A 25,244-nucleotide genomic window follows, 5' to 3' on the forward strand; every position below is an offset into this window, starting at 1 on the left:
ATAGTCCACAAGAGAAAATAATAGTTGAATTTATAAAAAGTGACAGTTCATAAGTTTACATACACTTGATTCTTAATACTGTGTTGTTACCTGAATAATCCACAGCTGTGTGTGTTTTTTTTTTTTTTTTTGTGATAGTTGTTCATAAGTCCCTTGTTTGTCAGGAAAAGTAAAATTGCCAACTGTTCTTCAGAAAAATCCTTCAGGTACCACAAATTCTTTAGTTTTTTAGTCCCTCAGTTGTCCTCAGTGTGAAAAGATGGATCTCAAAATCATACAGTCATTGTTGGATAGGGTTCAAATACACAAAAATGCTGAAAAAAAAAACAAAAAAAACAAATTTGTGCGACCTGAAGGATTCTTCTGAAAAACAGCAGGCAGTTTAACTGTTCAGGACAAACAAGCGACTCTAAATCACTATTTAAAAAAAAAAAAAAAACGCTGTGAATTATTCACATTCAACACAGTATTAAGAGTCAAACGTATGTAAACTTTTGAACAGGGTCATTTTTGTAAATTCAACAATTATTTTCTCTTGTGAACTATATGTAAACATCTTTTATGTGAAATATGTTATTCAGGTCAGTACTAAATAAAAAATAACATGCATTTTGTATGATCCCTCTTATTTTGGTAAAATAATTAACATTCTGCAAGGTGTATGTAAACTTTTGACTTCAACTGTAAGTGAGTATTCACTGTTTCACTGGAGCTTAATAGCTGTACTGTCACAAAGAACTGTTGACACACAAAAATGGGCTTCTCTTTAGATTCCTCTTCCACAGAATAAAGTTCTGCAACGATATAAGGTTTGAAATAATATGAGAGTGATATAGTAATACCAACATTTTGGTGTGATATCTCTACTTAAAAATCTGCTCAACTGAAACATTTCAATTGCGGCTTGTGTGATGAGTTTTCTTAAACAGGATTGGCAGTCTTCCTTTACTAGTACAAGGAAACCCTAAACATACAAACACTCCCTCCATTTAGGGTCAGCTGAACGGTCAACCCGCAAAACAGGTGAGAAGCGCTTTTGTTCATGTATGGGAACCCTGTTTCCATTCCCGTACTCCCGCCCAACATTATATAGTATAAATAAATATTCAATCAAGCTCTCTTTTGAGGTTGTGTGTTGGCTGGCTACTATTATGTTACAAATCCCAGGCCCGAGGGGTAGTTATAGAAACCCCTTCCAAAATAGTCGGTAGGAAAAAGAATAGACGCCTTGAGCCCGGGGGTTCCACCCGCGCCCCCCTTTTCTCTACCTCCTTTAAACCATCGGCGGAGTGGAGCCCATGACGCAGAGCGGGACACCTTTCTCTGACGTGGTCTATTTCACCTAATGGGTGTTCCGCATTTTTTTCTGCTTTTACGTTGCGGCTGTAAAAATGGCCACTTTGCTTATTGGCCCTCTCCAGCGTTGGCGTGGAAACCGCACGGAAAAATCCCAGTGGCGTAAACCCAACTGGCAGCTCGTAAAAGTGGTTCCCTCTGCGTTAACCAGACGGTAAAGCCTGTAATAACCCCAGCATTATTTACTTACCCTTAGGCATTTTTGTTTATGTCATATTGCCATAACCTTTATGCTTTAAAGGAATAGTTCAATTTTAAAATTATGTCATTTAGTCACCCTCATGTTGTTCCAAAACCATGTGACCTATATTTGTGGAAAACTAGATATTTTGAAAAACTCCATGCAAATCTTTTCCATACCATGACAGCTCAAAGTGACCACAGCTGTTCAGCTCAAAAAAACTTTAAAAGCACCATTATAAGTGGTCGATACAACTTAAAGGTCCATTTCACCCAAAAATAAAAATTCTGTCTTTAATTACTCACCTTTATGTCATTCCAAACCCATAAGACCTTCGTTCATCTTCAGAATACAAATCAAGATATCGTTGATGTAATCCAAACGCTTTCTGACCCTGAGACAGCAACTACCACGTTCAAGGGCAAGAAAGGTAGTAAGGACATTGACAAAATAGGCCATGTGACATCAGTGATCATGTTATGAAGCTACAAGAATACTTTTTGTGCGTGAAGAAGAACAAAAATGACTTTATTCCAGCATTTCTTGCCAGCGTTCATATAGCATCCATCTCTCTTAGTTTATCGTCTGTATATTCTGGTTCAAATAAGTAAGGCTTATTTGAACTTATTTGAATTGCATGTTACCCTCTCTGTTGAAATTAGGGCTCCCCTTGACTGAAGATTTTTCTGGTCGACTGGTAGTCGTTAATTTTAAGCATTAGTCGACTATTAGTCGCACTTTACTAATAAACCATATGAGCTTTTAATTGTCTACATAGCCTAATAACACAAAGAAAAAAGCTTGCCACAGCACACCGGCAGATATAATAATTATGAATGTGTCAGGGAAAAACAGCAAAGAAGACTGCATTAACGTTTTAATAATGCATGTCTGTGACACCATCTTGTTATCTCCGCAGTAGTAACACGCCTGTATGCATGTTTCACACAGATTACATAATTGAAGAATTTTTGCTTTCTATTTTAATTGGTTCATTTAAAAGTAGACATTTTACTCTCTGTAGATATACATTTACATTACATTTATTCATTTAGCCGACTTAGATATACTTTTATGTCTGTAATTTTGAAGTTTGTCGCTCAGGTTTACAGAGACCGAGATGGAAGAAAGCTCATCCTGTTCACTTTATTTTACAAGTGCAACGTTTCGTTGATGCATATATTGTACTATATTACCACATAGCCCAGCCGCTAACCATCTGTCCATCACAGACTGCGTGACTTCACTACTTCCTGTGAAATCTTTTGTTTCTGTGACTAAGTGGCTAAAAAAAACTTTTGGTCGACCAAGCCTCTTCTCAACGACTAACGATTAGTCAACTATTAGGGGGCAGCCCTAGTTGAAATCTTCAGACACGTTTAAGGAGATTTGTGTTTTATGTACATCGTGCATCATCATCTTCTGCTAGCTAACAACATGCAGCGTATCTGGATTCTACGGCAAAACGTACACTGACACGGAATAGAAGAAAGCTTCATAAAATTGCTGTGTTAACATGTACTGTTTTAACCATGTTCTTATTCCTTTCTGGGCCTTGAACATGTCAATTGCATTGCTGTCTATGCAGGGTCAGAAAGCTCTCAGATTTCATCAAAAATATCTTAGGTCTGACTGGTTTGGAACGACATCAGAGCGAGTAATTAATGATGGGACTTTCATTTGAGTAAACTATCACTTTAAGTACTATAGTAAAGTTCCACAACATTTTGTGAGGAATTCTATACACTGATAATCTTCCCCACAGTAAGCTTATAACCTGAGAACTGCAAACGGATCATTGAGTCACTGAGTTCAGAACGTAGATTTGTGAATGAATTGCTTGTCTAGTTTGCAAACCAGATCAACCAGTTCACTGAAAAGAAAAAGCTCAAAACATGTGCGATCTTATACAGATTATTCCTAATAAATCTATGTGAAATATCATGTAAAATTATTTCTTTAAATTGTGAAATGTGATAGCAACTTAAAATCACATTTAAACTGAAGTAGCGACTTCTGTAGTGTGACATACATTTGAATAAAATGTTTGTATCCATTGGTTGCTCATTTTTCATGGTGCCGTTTACTGTGATTAGGTTCCATGGTCCACCAGCTGAAAAACACCCCCAAAATACCACCATGTTTGAAAGTAGGGATGGTGTTCTTAGGGTTGAAGGCTTCACCTTTTTTATGCCAAATGAAGGCTACATCATTTTGGCCAAACAATTCAATTTTTTGCGGTGTGCAGTGTCCGATGGACTGTCTGCCTTGAGATGTTGCCACCAGCAGAGCCCAGATTCATCAAGATGGCCTTGGTGATGATCCTTGGATTCTTTTTTACCTCTCTCACTATCCTCCTGGCCAGCACAGGTGTCACTTTTGGCTTCTGACCACATCCTCTGATATTTTTACAGTGTGGAACGTCTTGTATTTTTTTAATAATACTTTGCACTGTAGCCACTGGAACTTCAAAACATTTAGATATGGTCTTATAGCCCTTTCCTGACTTGTGAGCAGCCACAATGCGCAGCCGCAGGTCCTCAGTGAGCTCATTTGTCTTAGCCATGACTGTCCACAAACCAACAGCAGAGAGCTTCTGTTTTTCACCTGTTGAGTTGATTAAAACAGCTGTTGCCAATGAATCAGGGTAATTAGGATGCTTTAGAACAGCTTGGACTATTTGGAATGGTATAGAACTTTGGATTTTCCCATAGACTGTGACAGTTTGCAAAGGGTATGAATAATTTTGGACATGCTACTTTTTGTTCAAATGTAAATAAAAGCTGAGAAATATTTTTTCCCACAATGATGCCTCTTGTACATTGTCTTATTATCTTTGGGAGAAAACTGGTTGAATAAAAGTAACTTTAAGTCAGAATTTGCCAGGGATATGAATAATTTCAGGCTTGACTGTATATATACATGCATACATACATACATACATACATACATACATACAGTCATGTGAAAACGTTAGGACATTTCATGATTTTCTGTATCAGGACATAATAAAAAATTATCTGGTCCTTGGCAGGTCTTAAAATTTGGAGAATAAATCCTCAGATAAACATCATCACATGACACAGTGTCATTATTTTTTTTAAGAAAAATACAGCCAAAAGGGAAAGGCCATGTGTAACAAAGTTAGGATACCCTATGAGTCAATTGCCTGTAGATCCACTTTTAGCAGCAATAAGTTAAAGCATTCATTTTCTGCGTGACTTTATCAGTCTCTCACATCGTTCTTGAGAAATTTTGGACCACTCTTTTTTTCAACGTTGCTCCAGTTTATTAAGGTTTGTGGGCATTTGCTTATGCACAGATCTCACCACAGCATTTGAGTCAGGATGAGCTCTGGACTTTGACTGGGTTATTGCAACACATGTCATGGACTGTATCATTTAAAGGGACTATATGTAACTTTTTCCACCAAATAAACGTAACAATAGCCTTTTTATTTGACCATTTATGACTCAAACATCTCCTGATGAGCATACTGACACCTTGTCAGCTCACAGTGGGTGCACCTATAAGCCTGTATCCTATTTTTCCTATTTTCTGTCGGGTCAGATTTTTCGCGCACTGTCTGCGGATGTGACGTCAAGCGCGTTCATGTTAAATGTTTCAGACCACTCTGCCACCACCGTTAGTCACATATATTGCAAACAAACTTAGTTTCTCAAACAATATATGTATATGACTTCTTTGCAGCGGATGACTTGTGAAGTGTGTATGTACGAGCGCACGCTGCGAGAGCGAGCAGAAAGGAAGAGCAGTTCCGTTTTTTGGCCACAGGTGTCAGTCGTGAGTTTAAATTTCAGAAAGTTACATATAGCCCCTTTAAAATGTTAACTGAGGCCTGTAGAGTCTGAGGTGTAATTCTTGGGTTGTCCGCCATTTCTCTGAGCATTAAACGGTCCGATCTTGATGAATTTTCTGGGACGTCCACTCCAGGAAGGAGAGGTGTCTGTTTTAAATGTCTTCCACTTGTGAATAAACTTCAAATTGTTTGGAAATGGCCGTATTACTCTTTTCAGATTGATGGCAGCAACAAATGCTTCTCTAAGATGATTGCTGATGTCTTACCTCCTTGGCATTGAGTTAACACACACCTGAAGGCTCCAGACCAGCAAACTGCCAAAGCTTATGCATTTATAGAGGCGCTCAGACTTGATGATGATCAGTTAATCAAAGGTATTTGATTAGCAGTGCTTGACTGTTATTTACCCTCTTAATTCCAATGTTAACAACTTTGTCACACATGGGTTTTCCATGTTGGTCTTTATTTTTGTTCAATAAACAATTACACAATTTGCAATTTGTCATGTGTTGTTGTTCATCTAAGATTTTATTTTCCAAATTTTGAGACCTGCCAAGGACCAGATATTTTTTTATATTGTTCTGATACAGAAAACCATGAAATTCAAACATATACGACTGTATATGTACAGTCAAGCCCGAAATTATGCATACCCCTGGCAAATTCTGATTTAAAGTTACTTTTATTCAACCAGCAAGTTTGACGATGTACAAGAGGCATCATTGTGGAAAAAAACAATTCTCAGCTTTCATTAACATTTAAACAAAAAGTGGCATGTCCAAAATTATTCATACCTTTCTCAATAATCAATAGAAAAGCCTTTATTGGCTATTACAGCAATCAAATGCTTCCTATAATTGCTGACCAGCTTTTTGCATGTCTCCACTGGTATTTTTGTCCATTCATCTTTAGCGATGAGCTCCAACTCTTTCAGGTTGGAGAGTCTCCTTGCCATCACCCTGATCTTTAGCTCCCTCCACAGATTCTCAATTGGATTTAAGTCAGGACTCTGGCTGGGCCACTGCAAAACGTTAATGTTTTTGTCTGCTAACCATTTCTTCACCACTTTTGCTGTGTGTCTTGGGTCGTTGTCGTACTGAAATGTCCACTGGTGCCCAAGGCCAAGTTTCTCTGCAGACTGCCTGATGTTGTTGTTGAGAATTGATATATTGCTACTTTTTCATGGGACCGTTTACTGTGATTAGGTTCCCTGGTTCACCGGCTGAACTTTTGGCTTCTCACGGCGTCCTCTGAAATTTTTCACAGTGCGGAACGTCTTGTATTTTTTAATAATACTTTGCACTGTAGCCACTGGAACTTCAAAACATTTAGATATAGTCTTATGTCCCTTTCCTGACTTGTGAGCAGCCACAATGCGCAGCCGCAGGTCCTCAGTGAGCTCCATGACTGTCCACAAACCAACAGCAGAGAGCTTCTGTTTTTCACCTGTTGAGTTGATTAAAACAGCTGTTCCCAGTGAATCAGGGTAATTAGGATGATTAGGACAAGAACAGCTTGGACTATTTGGAATGGTATAGAACTTTGGATTTTCCCATAGACTATGACAGTTTGCAAAGGGTATGAATAATTTTGGACATGCCACTTTTTCTTCAAATGTAAATAAAAGCTGAGAAATATTTTTTTCCACAATAATGCCTCTTGTACATCGTCCTATTATCTTTTGGGAGAAAAGAGAATGTGTCATTTTTAAAAAAAAAACATGCTGAAAAACAAAAACAATGCACTAATGCATGTACATAGCTGGTTGGTCTGGTTCATGGCTTCAAGCTTTAACAAAGACTTTTAAAATCCATATGTGGGAATAAAAAAACTTCCAAAACCAGTGCCTCTAAAAAAAAAGGGGGTAGGACCTAATGCACTCCATGGTATGAAGGGGCGGAGTTTATGCAGGCTAAATGAGATGATTATTGATTATTGATTAAATGATTAAAGAAGTCTGGCATGCTTTGCCAAAAGTCTGACATTAACGGGTAGTATGTGTCTTAATATTTCAGTGTGATTCTTACATAAAACTGTAATGTGGCATCAGGACATTTTGAACATTTTTTGTTTTTTTTTTGGCACCTTACAGATGTTTTTCACTATGAATTGTCATTGTATGAAAAAAGAGCTGCGTGGAAAATTTTAAAATTGTCCGTTTGTGTTTCAAAGAAAAACAACAGCCTACAGGTTTGGAATGGCATGATGGTAAATAACTAAATGACGAAGGTTTCAGGTTTGGGTGAACTACTGCTTTAATAGCGACTGTAAAGGAAAATAACATGATTGTGTAACTCTTTTGGCAAACTTTGTGAAGAAATAAACAGGGCAGGGCATCTTAGGACAACTGTCGATCGGAACGCTACAGCCATGGATGGAGAGATAAGCAGCTGTGAGTGGAATCACGCAAACCACTCCTTCTTTCGCTTCCCTCCCTCAGTGTCTCCCACTTCATCCGAATTCCAAAAGCACAGTTCCCTGAATTAGCCTTATTGTTTATACATATAATTCAAACTCCCGCTCGGCTGTCGAGTATCTCCAAAACATCTTGTCAGTATTGATCATTCTCATTGACTAACATACATATCACCCCTATCTAGGTGACCGACCACCCCGGGAGCGCAAAAACAAGTGCTAAACACAGAACGCTGGTAGATTGTTGTTGTATAAGGGCTTCTAAAGGTTCAGGTCAGTTGATGGAACCATGACTGCTGTCGTCAGTTGAGTTTGGCTTGCGTTGTTAGGCGAGTTGACAACAAAACAGAGTGAGCAGAGGTGCAAAAGAGTGAGGGGGGGGCTCACAGGACATGCTCTCGCATTCAAAAACAGCTGGCCGGAAAGTACTGGAACGGACCAGAATGGAGAGGTCTGTTTGTTTTTAGTTTTTTTTTAAGCATCAAGCCATCTAAAAATGCACAATTACGGCACAAGATGCTAAAAAGACGTAAGACGTGATGTCTGTAGAGTGTCTGTAGAGTGTCTTTCCAAAACAAAGCTGTGCAATTTAAATTGCTGGCATTACCAAATAAAAAAGAAAACAGATTTTTCCAAAAAACTCCTTATTCAAAATGTGCCACAGATGCACAGTTTTAAACTTTTTAAAACATCAGCCTAGAAATGGCATACTTATAACCGTTTATACGTAAATGCACTAAAATTTTGTCTTCTCAATCAAATATAATGACACAAAGTTTTACTCACAGTATTGGATCCTTGTGCGTACAGCTGCAACAGGAACGCTGTAGATCTTCTCTAGATAATTTCTGACATCAAACTTGGTCATTCTTGAAGAAAATTGAAACAGACAGAGGTTCAGAGTTGCCATGGAGTAAGAGAGCAAAATATGAGAATCTATGGCGTACTGAGGTAAGACCTTAAGATTCATGTCATATGGAAACATTTAATACAGAGATTCCCAATCTTTTTTGGGTCCACAATCCATCTAGTTAAGTTCCAAGAATCTTGTGACCCCACAACCCCCACCGCACCCACCCAAAAAACAAAATTAAAAATGAATGCTTGAGGATCTCACAGGTGGCAAATTGCGTCCATTCGCATCTCTGGAGACCCAAAAACTAGGACCCCCGAGATTGATTTTGAAACATTCTGTTTTGCGAGGACTGAAATGACGTAAAATGCATTTTGTGACATGCTTTTTCAAACAAACAAAACAAAATTGTATCATTATGTTTTCAGTTACAGAAAACCCAACGAGAACCATTCAGAAAATATGACGCCGGAGCTAACGGGAAGAACATAATGAACTGCTTTGAAAAACAAGGATGTTTGTTCACAAGTCAGTCCATGTAATTTTTTTCTTTTGTAAAGGAGAGGGTTTCCAAGAAAACCTACAAACAGATGCTCCTTCGGAAAGAGTATTCTACGCACATCTTTCCAAGTCAGCACCAGAGTGTGATGCCCAGATTTCAATGAAGTGGAGTGGAGTTTTGGCCACGTAATTTATGTGAGAGAGGAGATGCGTACAAGCGCGCGTTTGTCTGTGTGAAAGTGAGAGAGCGGGGTGATTCCTAGAGAGCAGAGCACTCGAGCCACAGTGAGAGGAATAGTTAGCAGACCTAAGTGCTTTCTGAGATCTTGGAGTGGAGAAGCTGAGATCTTTTTCAATTCTGGCCCCCTGGTGACCTCCACAGCTCTGCCAACAGGAAGGACCTTTGCTTTCCCAATCACGTCTAGCGCTGTATAGAGCTGGAGCATCTGATGTTAAAGGGATAGTTTACCCATTAATTACTCACCCTCATGTCGTTCCAAATCCGTAAGACCTTTGTTCTTCTTCAGAACACAAATTAAGACATTTTCGATGAAAATCAAGAGCTTTCAAGGCCCAGAAAGGTAGTATAGACATTGTTAAAATAGTCCATGTGACATTACTGGTTCAACCATAATGTTACAAAGCTAAGCTTGCGTGCAAAGAAAGCAAAAATAACTTTATTCAACCATTTCTTCTCTTCCACGTCAGTCTTTGATGCGCATTCATGAGTATCATGATGAAGGTTTGGAACGCGGGTGAGTAACTAATGACAGAATTTTATATTCTGGGTGAACTATCCCTTCAATGTACAGGAGTTAGATTACAAGATTAAATTTTGTATCAATATTCGTTTAGGCTTTTTGAGGAGGATTGGGACCCGATGCAGAGTGGAATCGACTCTACATGTGCAGCATGGCTCAATGTATTTGGAAAATGCATTGAAACCACTAGGCCACACTTCTAAAAGACAAAAAAAAAAAAACATTGAGCCTTGGTGATCACATGGAAAATGCAGGGTCGAATATGGCCTGCAACATATTCCAATCCTATTTTCTTTCTTTCCTTAAAAATTGCATGACATTTTCCTCTTCATCTGTCAAACAGAGACAAAATCATGCAAAAATAAAAGGGTTTTCCAAAGTGGGGTTCGTGATCCCTCTTTGAAATATTACGTTATTAATATTTTAGGTCAGATGGGCAAAACAAACTGACTGAACTCTGACCCACATGAGCAGAACAGCTCAATGTGTCTGGAAAACGCATTTAAACCATTAGGTCACATCACTAAGACTTTAAGACGGAAGGCAAAAAAAAAACAAAAAAACATCACATTGAGCCTTGGTGCACACATGGAAAATGTAGGTTTGAGTTTGGCCTGCAACATAGTCCAACCCCCCCTTTTTTCCTTGATAATTTCATGACATCTTCCACTTTATGCAAAAATAAATAAATTCAAAACTGGGGTTCGGTATCCTCTGGGGGTTTGTTAGTTGATGAAAATGTAATAATTAGGGGTGGGCATAGATTAATTTTTTTAATCTAGATTAATCTAGATTAAATCTTGGAATTAATCTAGATTAATCTAGATTAAAATGGCTAATTTGAATTCTGCTGAAGGCATTCAGAATATGTGTGCTACCCAAATAATGGCTTAAAGTCTTTGAGAATGGATCATAAAGCTCATAAAGCTGTTCTATGATAATTTGTTGATGAAAATAAATTATGTTCAATTAGATGTACTTGTGTTTACTAACTAACTAACAATGAAATTATTTTTTCTCCCTATTAGATTGTTTTTTTTTAACGTCAACACCTACCCAGCCCATTACATGTTACACCGTACTTTTATTTTGACAGGTTGCCGTGAAGTTTCTGTGTCATACAGTATGATATGATGCTAGTTTTCTCAAATGAAACGGTAAAAGTGACACTGACAGCAGTTTGGGAGATTGAGTTTATCTGTTCATGTGAGATGAAAATGCCAAAAATTACCGGGAGCGTCACGTGTGTTTCAGTATGCGTGTAGTAAAAGCTCGTCTCCATCATTCATACATACAGCTAGGCAAACGGAACATATCGGATTCATATTAAAACGGTCTTTTTGCATTTCAGTTTTCACATACACTAGTCCATATCGCGATTTGAATTAAGTGACTGACCAACATTTGATTTATGAATCCAAAAAACGACGAATTTACGTGGCGTTTCGCTATAGTAGATTCGGTTTTTATGAATGGAGGACGACGCGACCCCGTCTGTGTTTTGGCGGAGGAGACTTAAACGCGCGACCATATTCTACAGTCTTCGGTATACATCCGCGTTAAACTATCAAGGTGAAAGTCAGCATAGCTTGCGTAGTTTAGACCCAGCTCCCAACCCAAATTTGAGAATAGATTAACGGCGATATTTTTTTTATCGCGCGATAAGAGTTTCACGTTAACGCAGCACGTTAACGCCGATAACGGCCCACCACTAGTAATAATAGATTATATATGTCACTAATGATTATTTTGGCAATTAAGTAATTGGTCCATTATTCTAACAATTACGCAAGTAATCTGATCATTTTGTGTGCAACAGAATTATAGATTTAAAAATGACTTAAAATACATATATAATAGCAATGAGTCAATAATTGTTTTAAATAAAATACCAAATGCAAGTAATAAAATGGTTCTATTAAACGAAACAGTGAAACAGCACTATGCTTTATGATTTTTTAATGGTCTTTTTAAATGGTTTTAATATTTTGCACAGCCTTAGAAAGCAGTCTAATAATGCTTTTCATGGATTCTCATCCGTGGAATGCGCTACTTCTGGTATTTTGCTGGTTAAACGACACAGGAAAAATACAAATTAGGATTTTTTGTTATAAAGTTATGGCGTACTTGAATTTAATCGAGGAGTTGTGACAGGCCTAGATTAAATCATATCACCATTAAAGTTGTGTAAATTAAGTTCTTACACTGTAAAAAGTTTTCACCAGTTTCAACTTAAAAACTTAAGTTTAGCAGCTGCCTTAAGATTTTAAGTTAAATCAACTTAAGTCATTTAAACTCACAAGTTATATCAACTCATTTTTATTTTAATAAGTTAAAATGACTTGTAGTTTTAAGCTGATTTAACTTAAAATCTTAAGGCAGCTGCTGAATTTACATTTTTAAGTTGAATCTGGTGAAAACTTTTTACAGTGTAGCAATGCATATTACCAATTTAAAATATTTTAATATTTTACAGTAAGAAATTTACAAAATATCTTCATGGAACATGATCTTTACTGAATATCCTAATGATTTTCGGCATAAATGAAAAATCTATAATTTTGACTCATACAACGTATTTTTTATATACCCGTGCTACTTAAGACTGGTTTTGTGGTCCAGTTTCACATTTATCAAAAACAAAATAGTGAAGAGTGACAAAATATTGCAAAAATAAAAGGGTTTGTCAGTTTATGAAAACATAATAATTGATTAAACCACAACAATTAATAATTAAAATAAATTTTAAAAAGTGTCAAAATAAAACACTTACTAAAAAGATGTCATATTTTGTTAAATTGTGTAAAAGGTATTGTTAAATTATTGAAATATCAAGTTAAAACAGTAAACATTTTAGGTCAGAGGGGCAAAACAAACTAACTAGACTCGACCACACATGAGCTCAATGTGTCTGGAAAAGGAATTTAAATAACTAAGCCACATGTTTGACACTTTATCTTGGAAGGCAGAAAAACAACAGTGTTAAAGTTTTAAACTGCTGCTTGATGTGGGAAATCCAGGTCTGAGTCTTGCTTACAACATATTCCTATCGTATTTCCTTCCTTTCCACAATAATCTTGTGTAATTTTTCACTTCATTGATCCTACAAAGCAGTTTCCCAAACTGGAGTTTGCAAACCCCTGTGGATTAATGAGGGAACTGTGAGGGGTTTGTGAGTTGTTGAAAATGTAATCTTGTATTAGCGCAGTTCAAATTAGTTGCTTTAAGTACAATTCTCTCATACTGACTACTGGATGTTCAACATGGCATCTCATGGCAAAGAACTCTCTGAAGATTTGAACATTAGAATTGTTGCTCTCCACAAAGATGGCCAAGGCTATTAGTGGTTCAGAAACACCCTAAAACCGAGTTCGACTACATTGATCAGGGTCATACAGAGGCTTTCCAAGATGGGCTCCATTCGGAACAGGCCTCGCAAGGGTCTATCAACGAAGTTGAGCACTTGTTCTGTACTTCAGGAGCAGAACCTGGCTTCAAAAAACAGATGCATGAGTGCTGCCAGCATTGCTTTAAAGGTTGCAGAAGTAGGTCAGCTTGTCAGTGCTCAGACCATACGCCGCACACTGCAACAAGTCGGTTTGCATAAGCGTCATCCTGGAAGGAAGCCTCATCTGAAGCTGGCTCACAAGAAAGCCTGTAAACAGTTTGCTGAAGACAACCAATCCAAGAGCATAAAATACTGGAACCAGGTCCTGTGGTCTGATGAGACTATAAGATAAACTTGTTTGGCTCAGATGGGATCCAGCATGTGTGGTGATGCCCTGGTGAGGAGTACCAAGAAAATTGTGTCTTGCCTACAATCAAGCATGGTGGTGGTGGTAGCATCATGGTCTGGGGCTGCATGAGTGCTGCAGGTACTGGGGAGCTGCAGTTCATTGAGGGAAACATGGATTCCATTATATACTGTACATTCTGAACTAGAACATGATGACTTCCCTGCAGAAACTAGGCCAAACGGCAGTTTTCCAACATGATAACGACCCCAAACACACCACCAAGATGACAACTGCCTTGCTGAGGAATCTGAAGGTGATGAGGGTGGCCAAGTATGTCTCCAGACCTGGACCCTATTAAGCACCTGTGGGGCATCCTCAAGCGTAAGGTGTGTCTAACGTCCAGCAGCTCCATGAGGAGCGGAAGATGATCTCAGCAACAACCTGTGCAGATCTGGTCAGGATGATTAAGGCAGTGCCAGATAACAATGGTGCTAACACACTTTGGACATGTTCACTTAAGGTGTACTCACTTTTGTTGCCAGCTATTTTGACAATAATGGCTGTATGTTGAGTAATTTTCAGGGGACAGTAAATCTATACTGCTATACCAGCTGCACATTGACTACTCTAAAATAGATCCAAGTTTCATTTCTATATGATTGTCCCTTGAGAAGATACACTAAAATGGTTGCTGAAATGTGAGGGGTGTTAAATATTTTCTTAAATTGTCTGAAGAGTGTTGGTAAATTATTGAAATATTAAGGTAAAATTAAAAATATTTTAGGTCAGAGGGGTTCGGGTTGACAAAAAAAATGACAGAATAGTGAATAATGACAAGTTATGTAATTGCAATCTTAATAATCACTTAATGTATACTGTAAATTTTGTATCTGTTTGGACGAGGTTGCTCAGTTCCACTCCATAGAATCAATTAAGCGAAGCACCGGGCAACACGGTCATGACCTTCAGCAGATGTAAACAGTGCCTTGCGCCTGTGTGGCTTATCTTTTGTAAGCACTGACGTCTTATAAAGATAGAGACCTCGTTGTTGTTCAATCCTCTCTGCTGCGCGTTTGAGCTGCGCCCCACCCTTCACACATAAACAGTCCACGCTCATCTCCAAACATGCGCTCACACCACCCATTTCAAAGGCTTTCCAAGTAGGTGATTTAGACGCAGAGGGACAAAACACTCCAAATTTTGAGGAAATCCAAAAAAAGAGGGATCTTTTGTTAGCTCGTGACCTCTAGGTTACATTCACACCACTGGGACTATAAAGACGGCAAGAGAGTGGACAAATAGCTTTAATGAACTAAGAAAAGATCATTAAAATGAAATTATTCAAGGGAAAGCGTAAATAAAAAGATGTTGATGATGGATCAAATAGTTAAAGGCCCCATAGGATGGTAAATAAACGAGGTTAAACAAATCCTGCAAGTACAAACACTTTGTAAAGAGGCCCTCTTTGACAAAAACAAGTGCTTTGAAAATTCTTTGGCTCTGATAATCACTATGCAAACCAGGTTGGTTTCAAGCAAAACAACTCCTTGCCAAAGTGGAGGGTATCTTTGAAAAGCAGAAAGTGAAGAGGGGGATGTCTTTAATGTTTTAATGATACCTCTGCTGCTTTGTCTACTTTCGTGCTGTTTGCGATGGGACTGTGTCAAACGCAGCTCTGGAGGAGACAAAACAGTTCTTGATGTCCAATGAGGCAGCAGCGGTTTCAAAACAAGAAAAAAAACAAAAAAACACCTCTTCCTTTGATTGCACAGGCACGAAATGTTTAGATTCAGGTGACAAGGATGCCTGGTGCAGATTAAGACACTTAAGATCACAAAACAGTCTGTAAAAACAAAGGAGTAAAAGCAGGTAGAAAAAACAAAACAAAAAAAGCAAGCTTCCTCTGAGCACTTGCGCAAGTGATAACATATAGCCCAATTACAAACGTGTGCGGTTTGGAACACATACTGGCGGAATAATAACTCCACCGTCACTGCTTTAGATGTACGCCCTGAGGTTCTCCAGAAAACAAAGCAGACTTTGTCCTCTTTTCTTGTGCGGACTCCGATTAGACCCATTATTAACAGTCTGACTGCCTGATTCGTATTACACCGCAGCAATGCAATAATTACGGCTGTATTTTTAGTGACGTTTAACAAACGTCATCAATAAAGGAACTAGAAGTCGGATTTTAAGTAGGTGAAAGAGCTGTAAACAAATCTGGGAGCTGCGAGGCATCGTTGGCCGTGCGACCGCACACGGAAACGTCATCCGGGGTTTTGTTACGAAATGCTGTGTTGCATCTAACCGGCCTGCAATTAAAGTTAAGCATCACTTAAGATGCTTTAATTCTTTGTGATCATCATGCGCAATAAGATTCCCACTCTGCAATTTACAGTGGCAAGACAGAAGAGATTTGTGGGAGCTGTCTGCCACCTCGTGGAGAATAATGCAACTACATCATTGTAGAATTTCACAGTGATACAATTGGTTTTATTGATGAAAATGACTTTTTAATACTTACTCCATAGAAATGCGAAATTGTACTGTATCTGGTGGCTGTTCTTTGCCGGGTCTGACCAGGGTCATGTTGAAGGTGGGACGGAAAAACCTCAGCTGTGGGTTACCAAGCTGGTATAAAGGATATCTGAACAAACAGAAGGACAATTTCATGAAAGAAATTCATTTATTCATATTCCAAGGTATTACCATGTGATTGGAGGATTAATTATAATTATTTATTTTATATTATTTCAAGCTGGTTCGAATGAAATGCTCCGATTTCTTACAAAAATGGGGAAGAACCATGGTACAGCTGGCATATATGACCCTGGACCACAAAACCAGCCATAAGACAGGGTTCCCACTCAAGTCAAACGTCAAACTCCCTGACTTTTCCATGACTTTCACTGACTAAAAAGGTGAACTTCTATAAACTATAATGAATAGGAAAACAATGAGCAATGAGCAGACAAAAAACAGCCACAGGCAGTATTTTAACAGCTGTTTTTAGTACAAAACTAAGTTAATCACGCACTACTTTTTTGTTTTTTGTTTTTTGCTTTTACCCGTTAAATGCACTTTGATATTTCTCTGTACCATTTCCAATATTTCCTAATTTATGGTTTTTATGCTTTCAAGGTTTAAACTAATTTTCTGTTCGCCATCAACTCCATCATTTAGTCTTTTTCTTCTTCACAATTTTTTTTTCTGTTGTCTACTTTCAACACCCAGTCTTTGAAGAAGTCACTCCATTCTGTAGCCAAAGTTCTTGTAAGTTATGTTTTCCTAGTATTTTTGCCTTAGTTTTGGCACAGTCTGGTGACTGCATTTGACTCAAGTGATTGCCAGTTGACGAGTAGGAAGGGAACAAAATAAAATATCTATAATTTTGACTCATACAATGTATTGTTGGCAATTGCTACAAATATACCCGTGCTACTTAAGACTGGTTTTGTGGTCCAGGGTCAGATATGACTGCCATATTCACATGCCGAGATTTTTACATTGTACTCAAGCACGTCAAAGAATAACACTGTACTATCAAAAACAACATGTCTTTGCTATAATATAACCCATGTAGCATTACCATCCCTGCTGAAAAAAAAAAAAAACAGCTGAAACCAGCCTACGCTGGTTGACTGGTTATAGCTGGTCTTCCAGCCTGGTCATAGCTGGTTTGTGTGGGGATTTGGCCACTTCTGGTCAGAATTGGAGACAAGCTGACCACCCAGGTAAAACCAGCTGAACACCAGCTTGACCAGGATGTAATACCAACTTGACCATCTTAAACTGGCTAAGGCTGGTTCCACCTGTTTTCTTCACACATTGGTACCAATAAATCAGAACAATGGTATTATTGTCCTACTATGTCCAAAAACATGTTATTGGTAAGCATTGTAGCCTATGAGATTTGTAGCATATCCAAAATATGATATTACCATGGTACATGTTTCAAACCTTGGTAACACCATTGCACAATTGGAAGGAGTACTACAAGTATAAGTGCACACTGTAAATCTACACAGGTACACATTTCCAGAAGGACAAACTTGTTTCAAAATTAAGTTCTTAGCAATGCACATTACTAATCAAAAATTAAATTTTGACATATTTACAGTAGGAAATTTACTAAACATCTTCCCGGAACATGATCTTTACTTAATATCCTAATGATTGTTGGCATAAAATAATGTATAATTTTGACTTGTACAATGTATTTTTGGCTATTGCCACAAATATACCCATGCTGCTTAAGACTGGTTTTGTGGTCCAGGGTCAGATATGACTGCCATATTCATATGCAAAGATTTTTACATTGTACTCAAGCACTTCAAAGAATAACACTGACTGTACTATCATATGTACAAACAACATGTCTTTACTATAATATTACCCATGTAACATTACCATCCCTGCTGAAAAAACAGCTGAAAGCAGCCTACATTGGTTGACTGGTTATAGCTGGTCTTCGAGCCTGGTCATAGCTGGTTTGTGTGGGGATTTGACACCCTCTGGTCAGTAGACAAGCGGACCAACCAGCTAAAACTAGCTGAACACCAGTTTGACCAGGATGTAATACCAACTTGACCATCTTTAACTGGCTAAGGCTGGTTCTAGCTGTTTTTCACCAGGGACATTGATACCAATAAACAAGAATGAAGGTATTATTCTTCTGCTAAGTCCAAATAACATCATATTACCATGGTAAACGCCTCAAAACATGGCAAAACCATGGCACTTTTTGAAGGAGTACTACAAGTACACACTGTAAACCTACACAGGTACACATTTTTCGGAAGGACAAATTTGCAATGATACGGTTTTTATACACAAACAACACATTGGCCTATATCTACATAATTACATACAGTAAACAAACATGAAAACACTTACATTATCCGTTTCGCCATGTCCTGTAAATGCTCTGGACTTCTACAGTCACATGTGCTGTTTTGTTATTTTCATGTGCTCAAGGTCCTCGAACACCGACTGCTGTGAAAACTGCCCAGACAAGCGTCAGAAAACATTCAAAATAAAAGTCTGTGGACCGTGCAGTTAAATAAGCAAATATGGAGTATTGCAATTGATAGAAACATTAAATAAATACACATTTAATATGTACGTCAAACTATGGATTTTGTTTAAAAAAACAGTGATATGTAAATATTTATATAAACATATTTTTTAAATATTGTCTTTTATTTTGATGGAAAATCACCTCTGACGTCGTTTGACCGTTTTCCCTGCTCTCTGCTTCCTTATGTCACATTTTTGTTAGCACCTGTGTTGAGATGTATACAATTTTGTACATGGTTTGATCAGAAAATGTTGGAATAAAAATAAAAACCGTTGTCACATTTGATTTAATACAGTTCAAAACAATTTAATGTCTTACCAGAATCATTTCTGATCATTCTACAGGTCTATACAGAGGTGCGTTCGAATATATAACCAGTATTTAGTGTCATATCCCTGAAAATGCCCCGTTCGTGTATTGATTATTTTCACCAGCAGAGAGCGCTTGGAGCTACACTGTGCGCCGATACTTCAGTCATGAAGAACAGATCAATGATTTAAATAAACACCGTTATTGGTTTGAAGATAGTAACATACTAATTATTAATGTTGATTCAAAGTAATAAGTAATGGTTGTGCTTTAGGGCCTTAACAGGATGCAGGATTCCAATTTGCACACGATTTTAAACGTTCCCGCTGTATCAACGTGTGTAACGTTAGTCCTAAATACGCACCACATATGTGAAGAACACTCTAATATAAATAATACATTTAAAAAGATAAACTAAACCATTAAATACAAAACTTGCAACAAGAAAGCACATATTTTGTGCACAAAATGAACTAAATATGCAAAATAATTTGTTGTTTTTACCACCCGTAATCAATTGGCCATATTGGCGGAGGCACTTAATGTAAACAATGCCGCTGAACCAAACGAAACTCGAATATTTTGCTGATTATGGTCAATTATTGTCATGTTTTGGCCTGTACTAATTGGTCTGGATCGGGAAAAACATTTGGAGTACTATAGACTGCCAAAAAGTTATAACAAATCAAGGAGAAGGGTGCAAAAACTGTCTGAGGAACAAAAGGCGTGGTTGGCCAAACTGAACGTACTCGGTTACTAACGTAACCTCGGTTCTCTCAGAGAGGGAACGAGTACTGCGTAAGCTAGCTTACGCTTGGGGAAAATCCTTTCCGCGAGAGATATTGAAGCCAAAAAATTATCCTTAATTTTGTATTAATGTAAAACGCGTTGCCGCAGTGAGCAGACATAGGCGAGGCGTATTGCTTGCCTATTGGCTGCTCTGCAGCAACTGCAGCACCTATCGAGCGAGGCTTGGCGCGAAACCAGCTCCAATGAGAGCCTTTCGCGCCTAATACGTCATCTCCCGCCGAAAGTGGCGTGATCCAAGCCTATAAATATCGCTCGAAGGTAGCTACACTCTGGTTTTTTCATCATAAAAGCGCCCAGAGCACGCGCTTGCACGGCAAGGTACGCAGTACTCGTTCCCTCTCTGAGAGAACCGAGGTTACATTAGTAACCGAGTACGTTCTCTTACGAGAGGTCTCTCGTACTGCGTAAGCTAGCTTACGCTTGGGGACCCCATGTAAAACGCCGTGCATGCCAAGATCTGATACCATAGACCCGAGGGCGAATAGCCCGGGGTTCATATAGTGTTTGAACGTGCTTGAACATATAAGGGGATTAGGACCCTATAAACACTGGCTCCTGGTATATCCGGGCAGGTAAACGACCTGGATAAACTTGGAACATGGGTCTAGATATCTGTTAATATCTAGACCGATAGCAACTTGGCCTGTAGGGCGGGAACCTCCAAGTTGTAGAATCTTATGAATGTAGACGGAGAGGCCCAGCCTGCCGCCGTACAAATGTCTTGCAAGTTAATTCCACTCGACCAAGCCCACGACGAGGCCACGCCCCTCGTGGAATGTGCTCTGACACCCAGCGGGCATCGCATGCCCTTGGACTCGTACGCCAGTGCAATAGCATCCACTATCCATCTGGATAAAGTCTGTTTTGACGCAGCCATTCCTTTAGAATGCCCGTAAAACGAGACGAACAGCTGTTCTGTCTGTCTAAAAGCAGACGTGCGAGACACATAGACTCTTAGCGCTCTAACTGGACATAAGAGTCTCGCGTCAGCCTCATCATCCCCAACCGGCAGAGCAGACAGTGCGATGACCTGTGCTCTAAACGGTGTGTTAATAGACTTTGGCACATATCCATGCTTGGGTTTGAGTATAACTTTAGAGTCGTTAGGTCCAAACTCCATGCATGTCGCGCCCACGGAGAGCGCATGCAAATCTCCTACGCGCTTCACTGAAGCGAGCGCTAGGAGGAATATAGCCTTAAGAGACAGATATTTTAATTCAGCCGCCTGTAGTGGTTCGAATGGTCCGCCCTTCATAGCGTCCAGCACCACAGAAAGGTCCCAAGTTGGGACTGAAGGCGGTCTGGGTGGATTTAATCTCTTAGCTCCCCTAAGGAAGCGTATGATTAAATCGTTCCTCCCTATTGACTGACCTAGCGTTGTCCTCGAGAACGCTGCTATGGCCGCCACATAAACTTTGAGCGTGGACGGGGACCTGCCCTTGTCCAGCAGCTCTTGTAGGGAGGAAAGTACATCTGTCACTCCACAGTCTGTGGGTGAAGATCCGCGGGCTGTGCACCAGTCCGCAAATATCGACCACTTCGAGGCATAGAGCCGTCTAGTAGATGGCGCCCTAGCCTGTGTGATCGTTGATATCACTCCTGTGGGGAGTTCATCATATATTCCCTGGTGACCCATACATGAAGGGACCACAGCTCGGGGTGAGGGTGCCAAATCGCGCCGCCCGCCTGCGAGAGGAGGTCTCTCCTCACAGGTATTGGCCACGGTGCGATGCTCGTCATCTGCATCAGCGCTGGGAACCAAGGCTGGTTCCCCCAAAACGGCGCTATTAGCAGTATTGCACACCCTTCCTCCTTCACCCTCTCTATCACCTGAGGTAGGAGAGAGACTGGGGGAAAAGCATAAAGAGGACGGCGGGGCCACGCATGTGCTAGCGCGTCCTTGGCTTTGGAAAAGAATTCTAGACAATGAGCGTTGTCCTGAGATGCAAATAGATCTATCTCCGCTCTGCCGAATGTTTTCCATAATAGCTGCACCGTCTGAGGGTGCAGCGACCATTCGCCCGCCGGAACATTGTTCCTGGACAGTCTGTCTGGTCCTACATTTAGGGTCCCCCGCACGTGCGCTGCCCTCAGCGAGCGCAGGTTGCGATGAGCCCATACCAGAAGGCGTTCTGCAAGTGCATGTAGTTTTCTGGACCTGAGACCGCCCTGGCGATTTATGTAAGCCACTACCGATATGTTGTCGGAGCGGACTAATACATGACTTCCTTTCAATAAAGGAAGAAAATATGTCAGCGCATTCTCTACTGCCATCATTTCGAGGCAGTTGATATGCAGCGATTTCTCGCGTTCTGACCACTGGCCGAACGACGGTCTGCCGTCTAGGAGCGCTCCCCATCCCGAGGTGGACGCGTCCGTGGACACTACTTTCACCTTCGAGGGTCTCTCTAGAGTGACACCTGTTTGGTACCAGCCGGCTGTTCTCCACGGCATCAGGGCTGTAACGCATCTCTGATTGATCGTGAGACGGAGTCGACCGGACGCCCACGCTTGGTGCGGCACTCGCGCTCTCAGCCAGAACTGCAGTGGGCGCATGCAGAGCATCCCTAACTGTAGAACTGATGATGCTGACGCCATAAGACCTAACACTCTTTGAAAGGTTTTGAGCGGGGCAGACGCGCTGCAGCAGAGCGCGCTCACTGCTCTCTGAATGTTCAGCGCGCGCTCTTGCGTTAGCTTCGCTGTCATTGACTGCGAATCCAGTTCTATGCCCAGGAAGGAGATATTCTGGCTGGGGTTCAGCGAGCTTTTCTCCCAGTTTACTTTCAAACCCAAATTCTCGAGGTGATCGAGTAACATGGTCGTGTGTTCCCTGAGCATTGAGCGAGATTGCGCTAAAATCAGCCAATCGTCCAAATAATTCAGTATTCGCACTCCCTTCAGTCTGAGCGGGGCGAGCGCTGCGTCCATGCACTTCGTAAACGTACGGGGTGCTAGGGACAAACCGAATGGTAGGACTGTGTACTGATAAGCTTGGCCCTCGAAGGCGAATCTCAAAAATCGCCTGTGACGCGACGCTATCTGTATTTGAAAATACGCGTCTTTCAGATCCACTGACACAAACCAGTCTCCTCGGCACACTTGTGCGAGGATTTTCTTGGTTGTGAGCATTCTGAACTTTCGCTTCACTAGCGCTTTGTTCAGTTGCCTTAGATCTAGTGGTCACTTCGGCTCGTAGCAGGTGTGCTGCATCTGCCTTTATCGTGGTCTCGACGCGCGCCGTGTAACGGCGAGGGCGTCGTCGAAACTGGAGCGAATAGCCTCTCTTTATAATGTCCAGCACCCATTTTGAGACCCCTGGGAGTTTTTCCCATGCATCTATCATGTAATGCGAGGGGGTGGGTGCGAAGCGCGCTCCGATCTGTTACTAACGGAGCCGCTTCGGTGTCTGTGACATGCAAGGCTCGGGGTACGCTGACCGCGGGGACTGCTTTCTCTGTGTGTATGTGTGGTTGCGTGGTAACGGCACATTTAACACACTCGATGCAGCTTTAAGCCGCGTAGACTGGGCGTCGTCCGGTTTACAGAAACCGTAAGACCTGCCTGATGTAATATGTGTGGGCACTCTGAGGTGGGCACATATAAAACATGCGAAGTCGGTGAAACTGTAGCGAATAGCCTCCTTTAATAATGTCCAGCACCCATTGTGAAACCCCTGGGAGCTTTTCCCATGCATTTACCTGTAACGCAAGGGGGTAGGTGCGATGCGCGCTCCGATCTGTCAACAACGGAGTCGCTTCGGTGCGTTGTGACGCACGAGTGACTGTGACATTCGAGGCTCGGGGTACACTGACCGCGGGGACTGCTATCTTTGTGTGTATATATGGTTGCGTAGTAACGGGCACATTCAACACACTCAGCGCAGCCTTTAGCCGTGTAGACGGGGCGTCGTCCGGTTCGTTTTTACAGAAACCGTAAGACCTGCCTGATGTGATATGTGTGGGCACTCTAGGGTGGGCACATTTATCACATGCGAAGCGCAGCCGATTCGGGTCGACTTTATGTGCGCGGGTTTTGTATGACAGGATGTGCTCATGTGTATGTGCATGCGAGCTACACACAAAACACCTTCGGCTATGGCCGGAACACCCGAAAATACACTCCTTTGAGGATTTAATTGGGTAGCCGTGAGAACGGCTCTTGAGTGCAGACAAGCAGGCTGCAGCGCCGGCTTGATGACTGCGGATAACGCTGGAACAGCCACATTTCTTGGAGCTGAGAGAGCGAATACTTTCGGTGGGAGTCTGGCAGCCGCGGGACTCGCGCACCGGCGTTCAACACTCCAAACAGCGTTCGCCTGCATAGAGCGAACGCACTCCTGGTTTCGTTTTTACAGAAACCGGTTGACGTGCATAATGAGGTGTCTGTGAGCACTGTGAAGCGGGCACATTTAACACTCCAAAACAACGTTCGCCTGCATAGAGCGGATGCACTGTTGGTTTCGTTTTAACAGAAACCGGTTGACGTGCATAATGAGGTGTCTGTGAGCACTGTGAAGCGGGCACATTTAACATCCCAAAGCATAGAGTTAATGCACTGTTGGTTTCGTTTTTACAGAAACCAACAGTGCATAATGTGGTGTTTGTGGGCACTGTGAAGCGGGCACATTTACCACGTGTGACGCGCAATCGATCTGAGTCGATTTTATGTGCGCTGTGTTTGTGTGTAGAGATGAGCACTGGTTAGTGGGCATATTCATACGACACATGAAACACCATCGGCCGTGGCCGGGACACCAGATAATACACTTTATTGGGGGTATATCTGTGTAGCCGTGGGAACGACTTTTGTGTGCAGGCAAACGGGCGACGGAGCCGGTTTGTTGGCTGCAGAAAACACTGGAACAGTCACATTTCCTGGAACTGGACGAGCGAATAACTTTGGTGGGGGTCCGGCAACCGCGGGACTCGTACACTGTCGTTTTCCCAGATGTGCTAGGACGATTTCGGAGGCTCAGGTTTCAACTCAATCCTGGGCCGCGGGCCGCGTCTGGCGGGGCGGCGGCCAGACGAGAAAAACGTCAGAAAGCGTTAACCACGGGTGCCTCTCAGCAACGGTGAGAGACCATGTTACGCAGCGCTGACGCGGCTAGGCGGCGGCGAGAGCGCGGCGAAGCAGGTTTGACGTCTGACGGCAAGCTTTAGAGGGGAGGGCCGACTTAGCACGCCGTCCAGCGGAGGGCAGACATAAGTGGGCTGCTATCGCCTCTTCTGAGCAGCATGCGCGTTCCCGCTTTGGCGGGAAACGGAAATCCTCTTCCTCCTTCATGGCCCCCCTCGTCACCGGCGTCGATGGAAGCGGTGGCATACAGCGGCCGCTTTACGTCCGGAACAGAGGCTGACGAGGTCGATGAAGCAGGCGGGCGAACCGGCGAGCTTTGTCGGCTGGAGGAAGGGTCCG

The 25,244-nt window shown here is 41.2% G+C and overlaps 1 protein-coding gene across 1 annotated transcript in view; it reads right to left on the reverse strand.

Annotated features, from left to right (window-relative positions):
* mrpl23 (mitochondrial ribosomal protein L23) overlaps window positions 1-18,632 on the reverse strand; it is a 32,490-nt gene extending 13,858 nt beyond the window's left edge. The window contains exons 1-3 of the mRNA XM_073832142.1: window positions 18,521-18,632; window positions 16,149-16,271; window positions 8,559-8,641 (exon numbers count right to left, since the gene is read on the reverse strand). Of these exons, the coding sequence (XP_073688243.1) occupies window positions 8,559-8,641; window positions 16,149-16,271; window positions 18,521-18,537 (223 nt within the window). The 5' untranslated portion in view covers window positions 18,538-18,632. The remainder of the gene's footprint in view (window positions 1-8,558; window positions 8,642-16,148; window positions 16,272-18,520) is intronic.
* Window positions 18,633-25,244: the final 6,612 nt, after the last annotated feature.

This window comes from Garra rufa, chromosome 25, assembly GCF_049309525.1.
Source record: "Garra rufa chromosome 25, GarRuf1.0, whole genome shotgun sequence".
NCBI classification, from domain to species: Eukaryota; Metazoa; Chordata; class Actinopteri; order Cypriniformes; family Cyprinidae; genus Garra; species Garra rufa.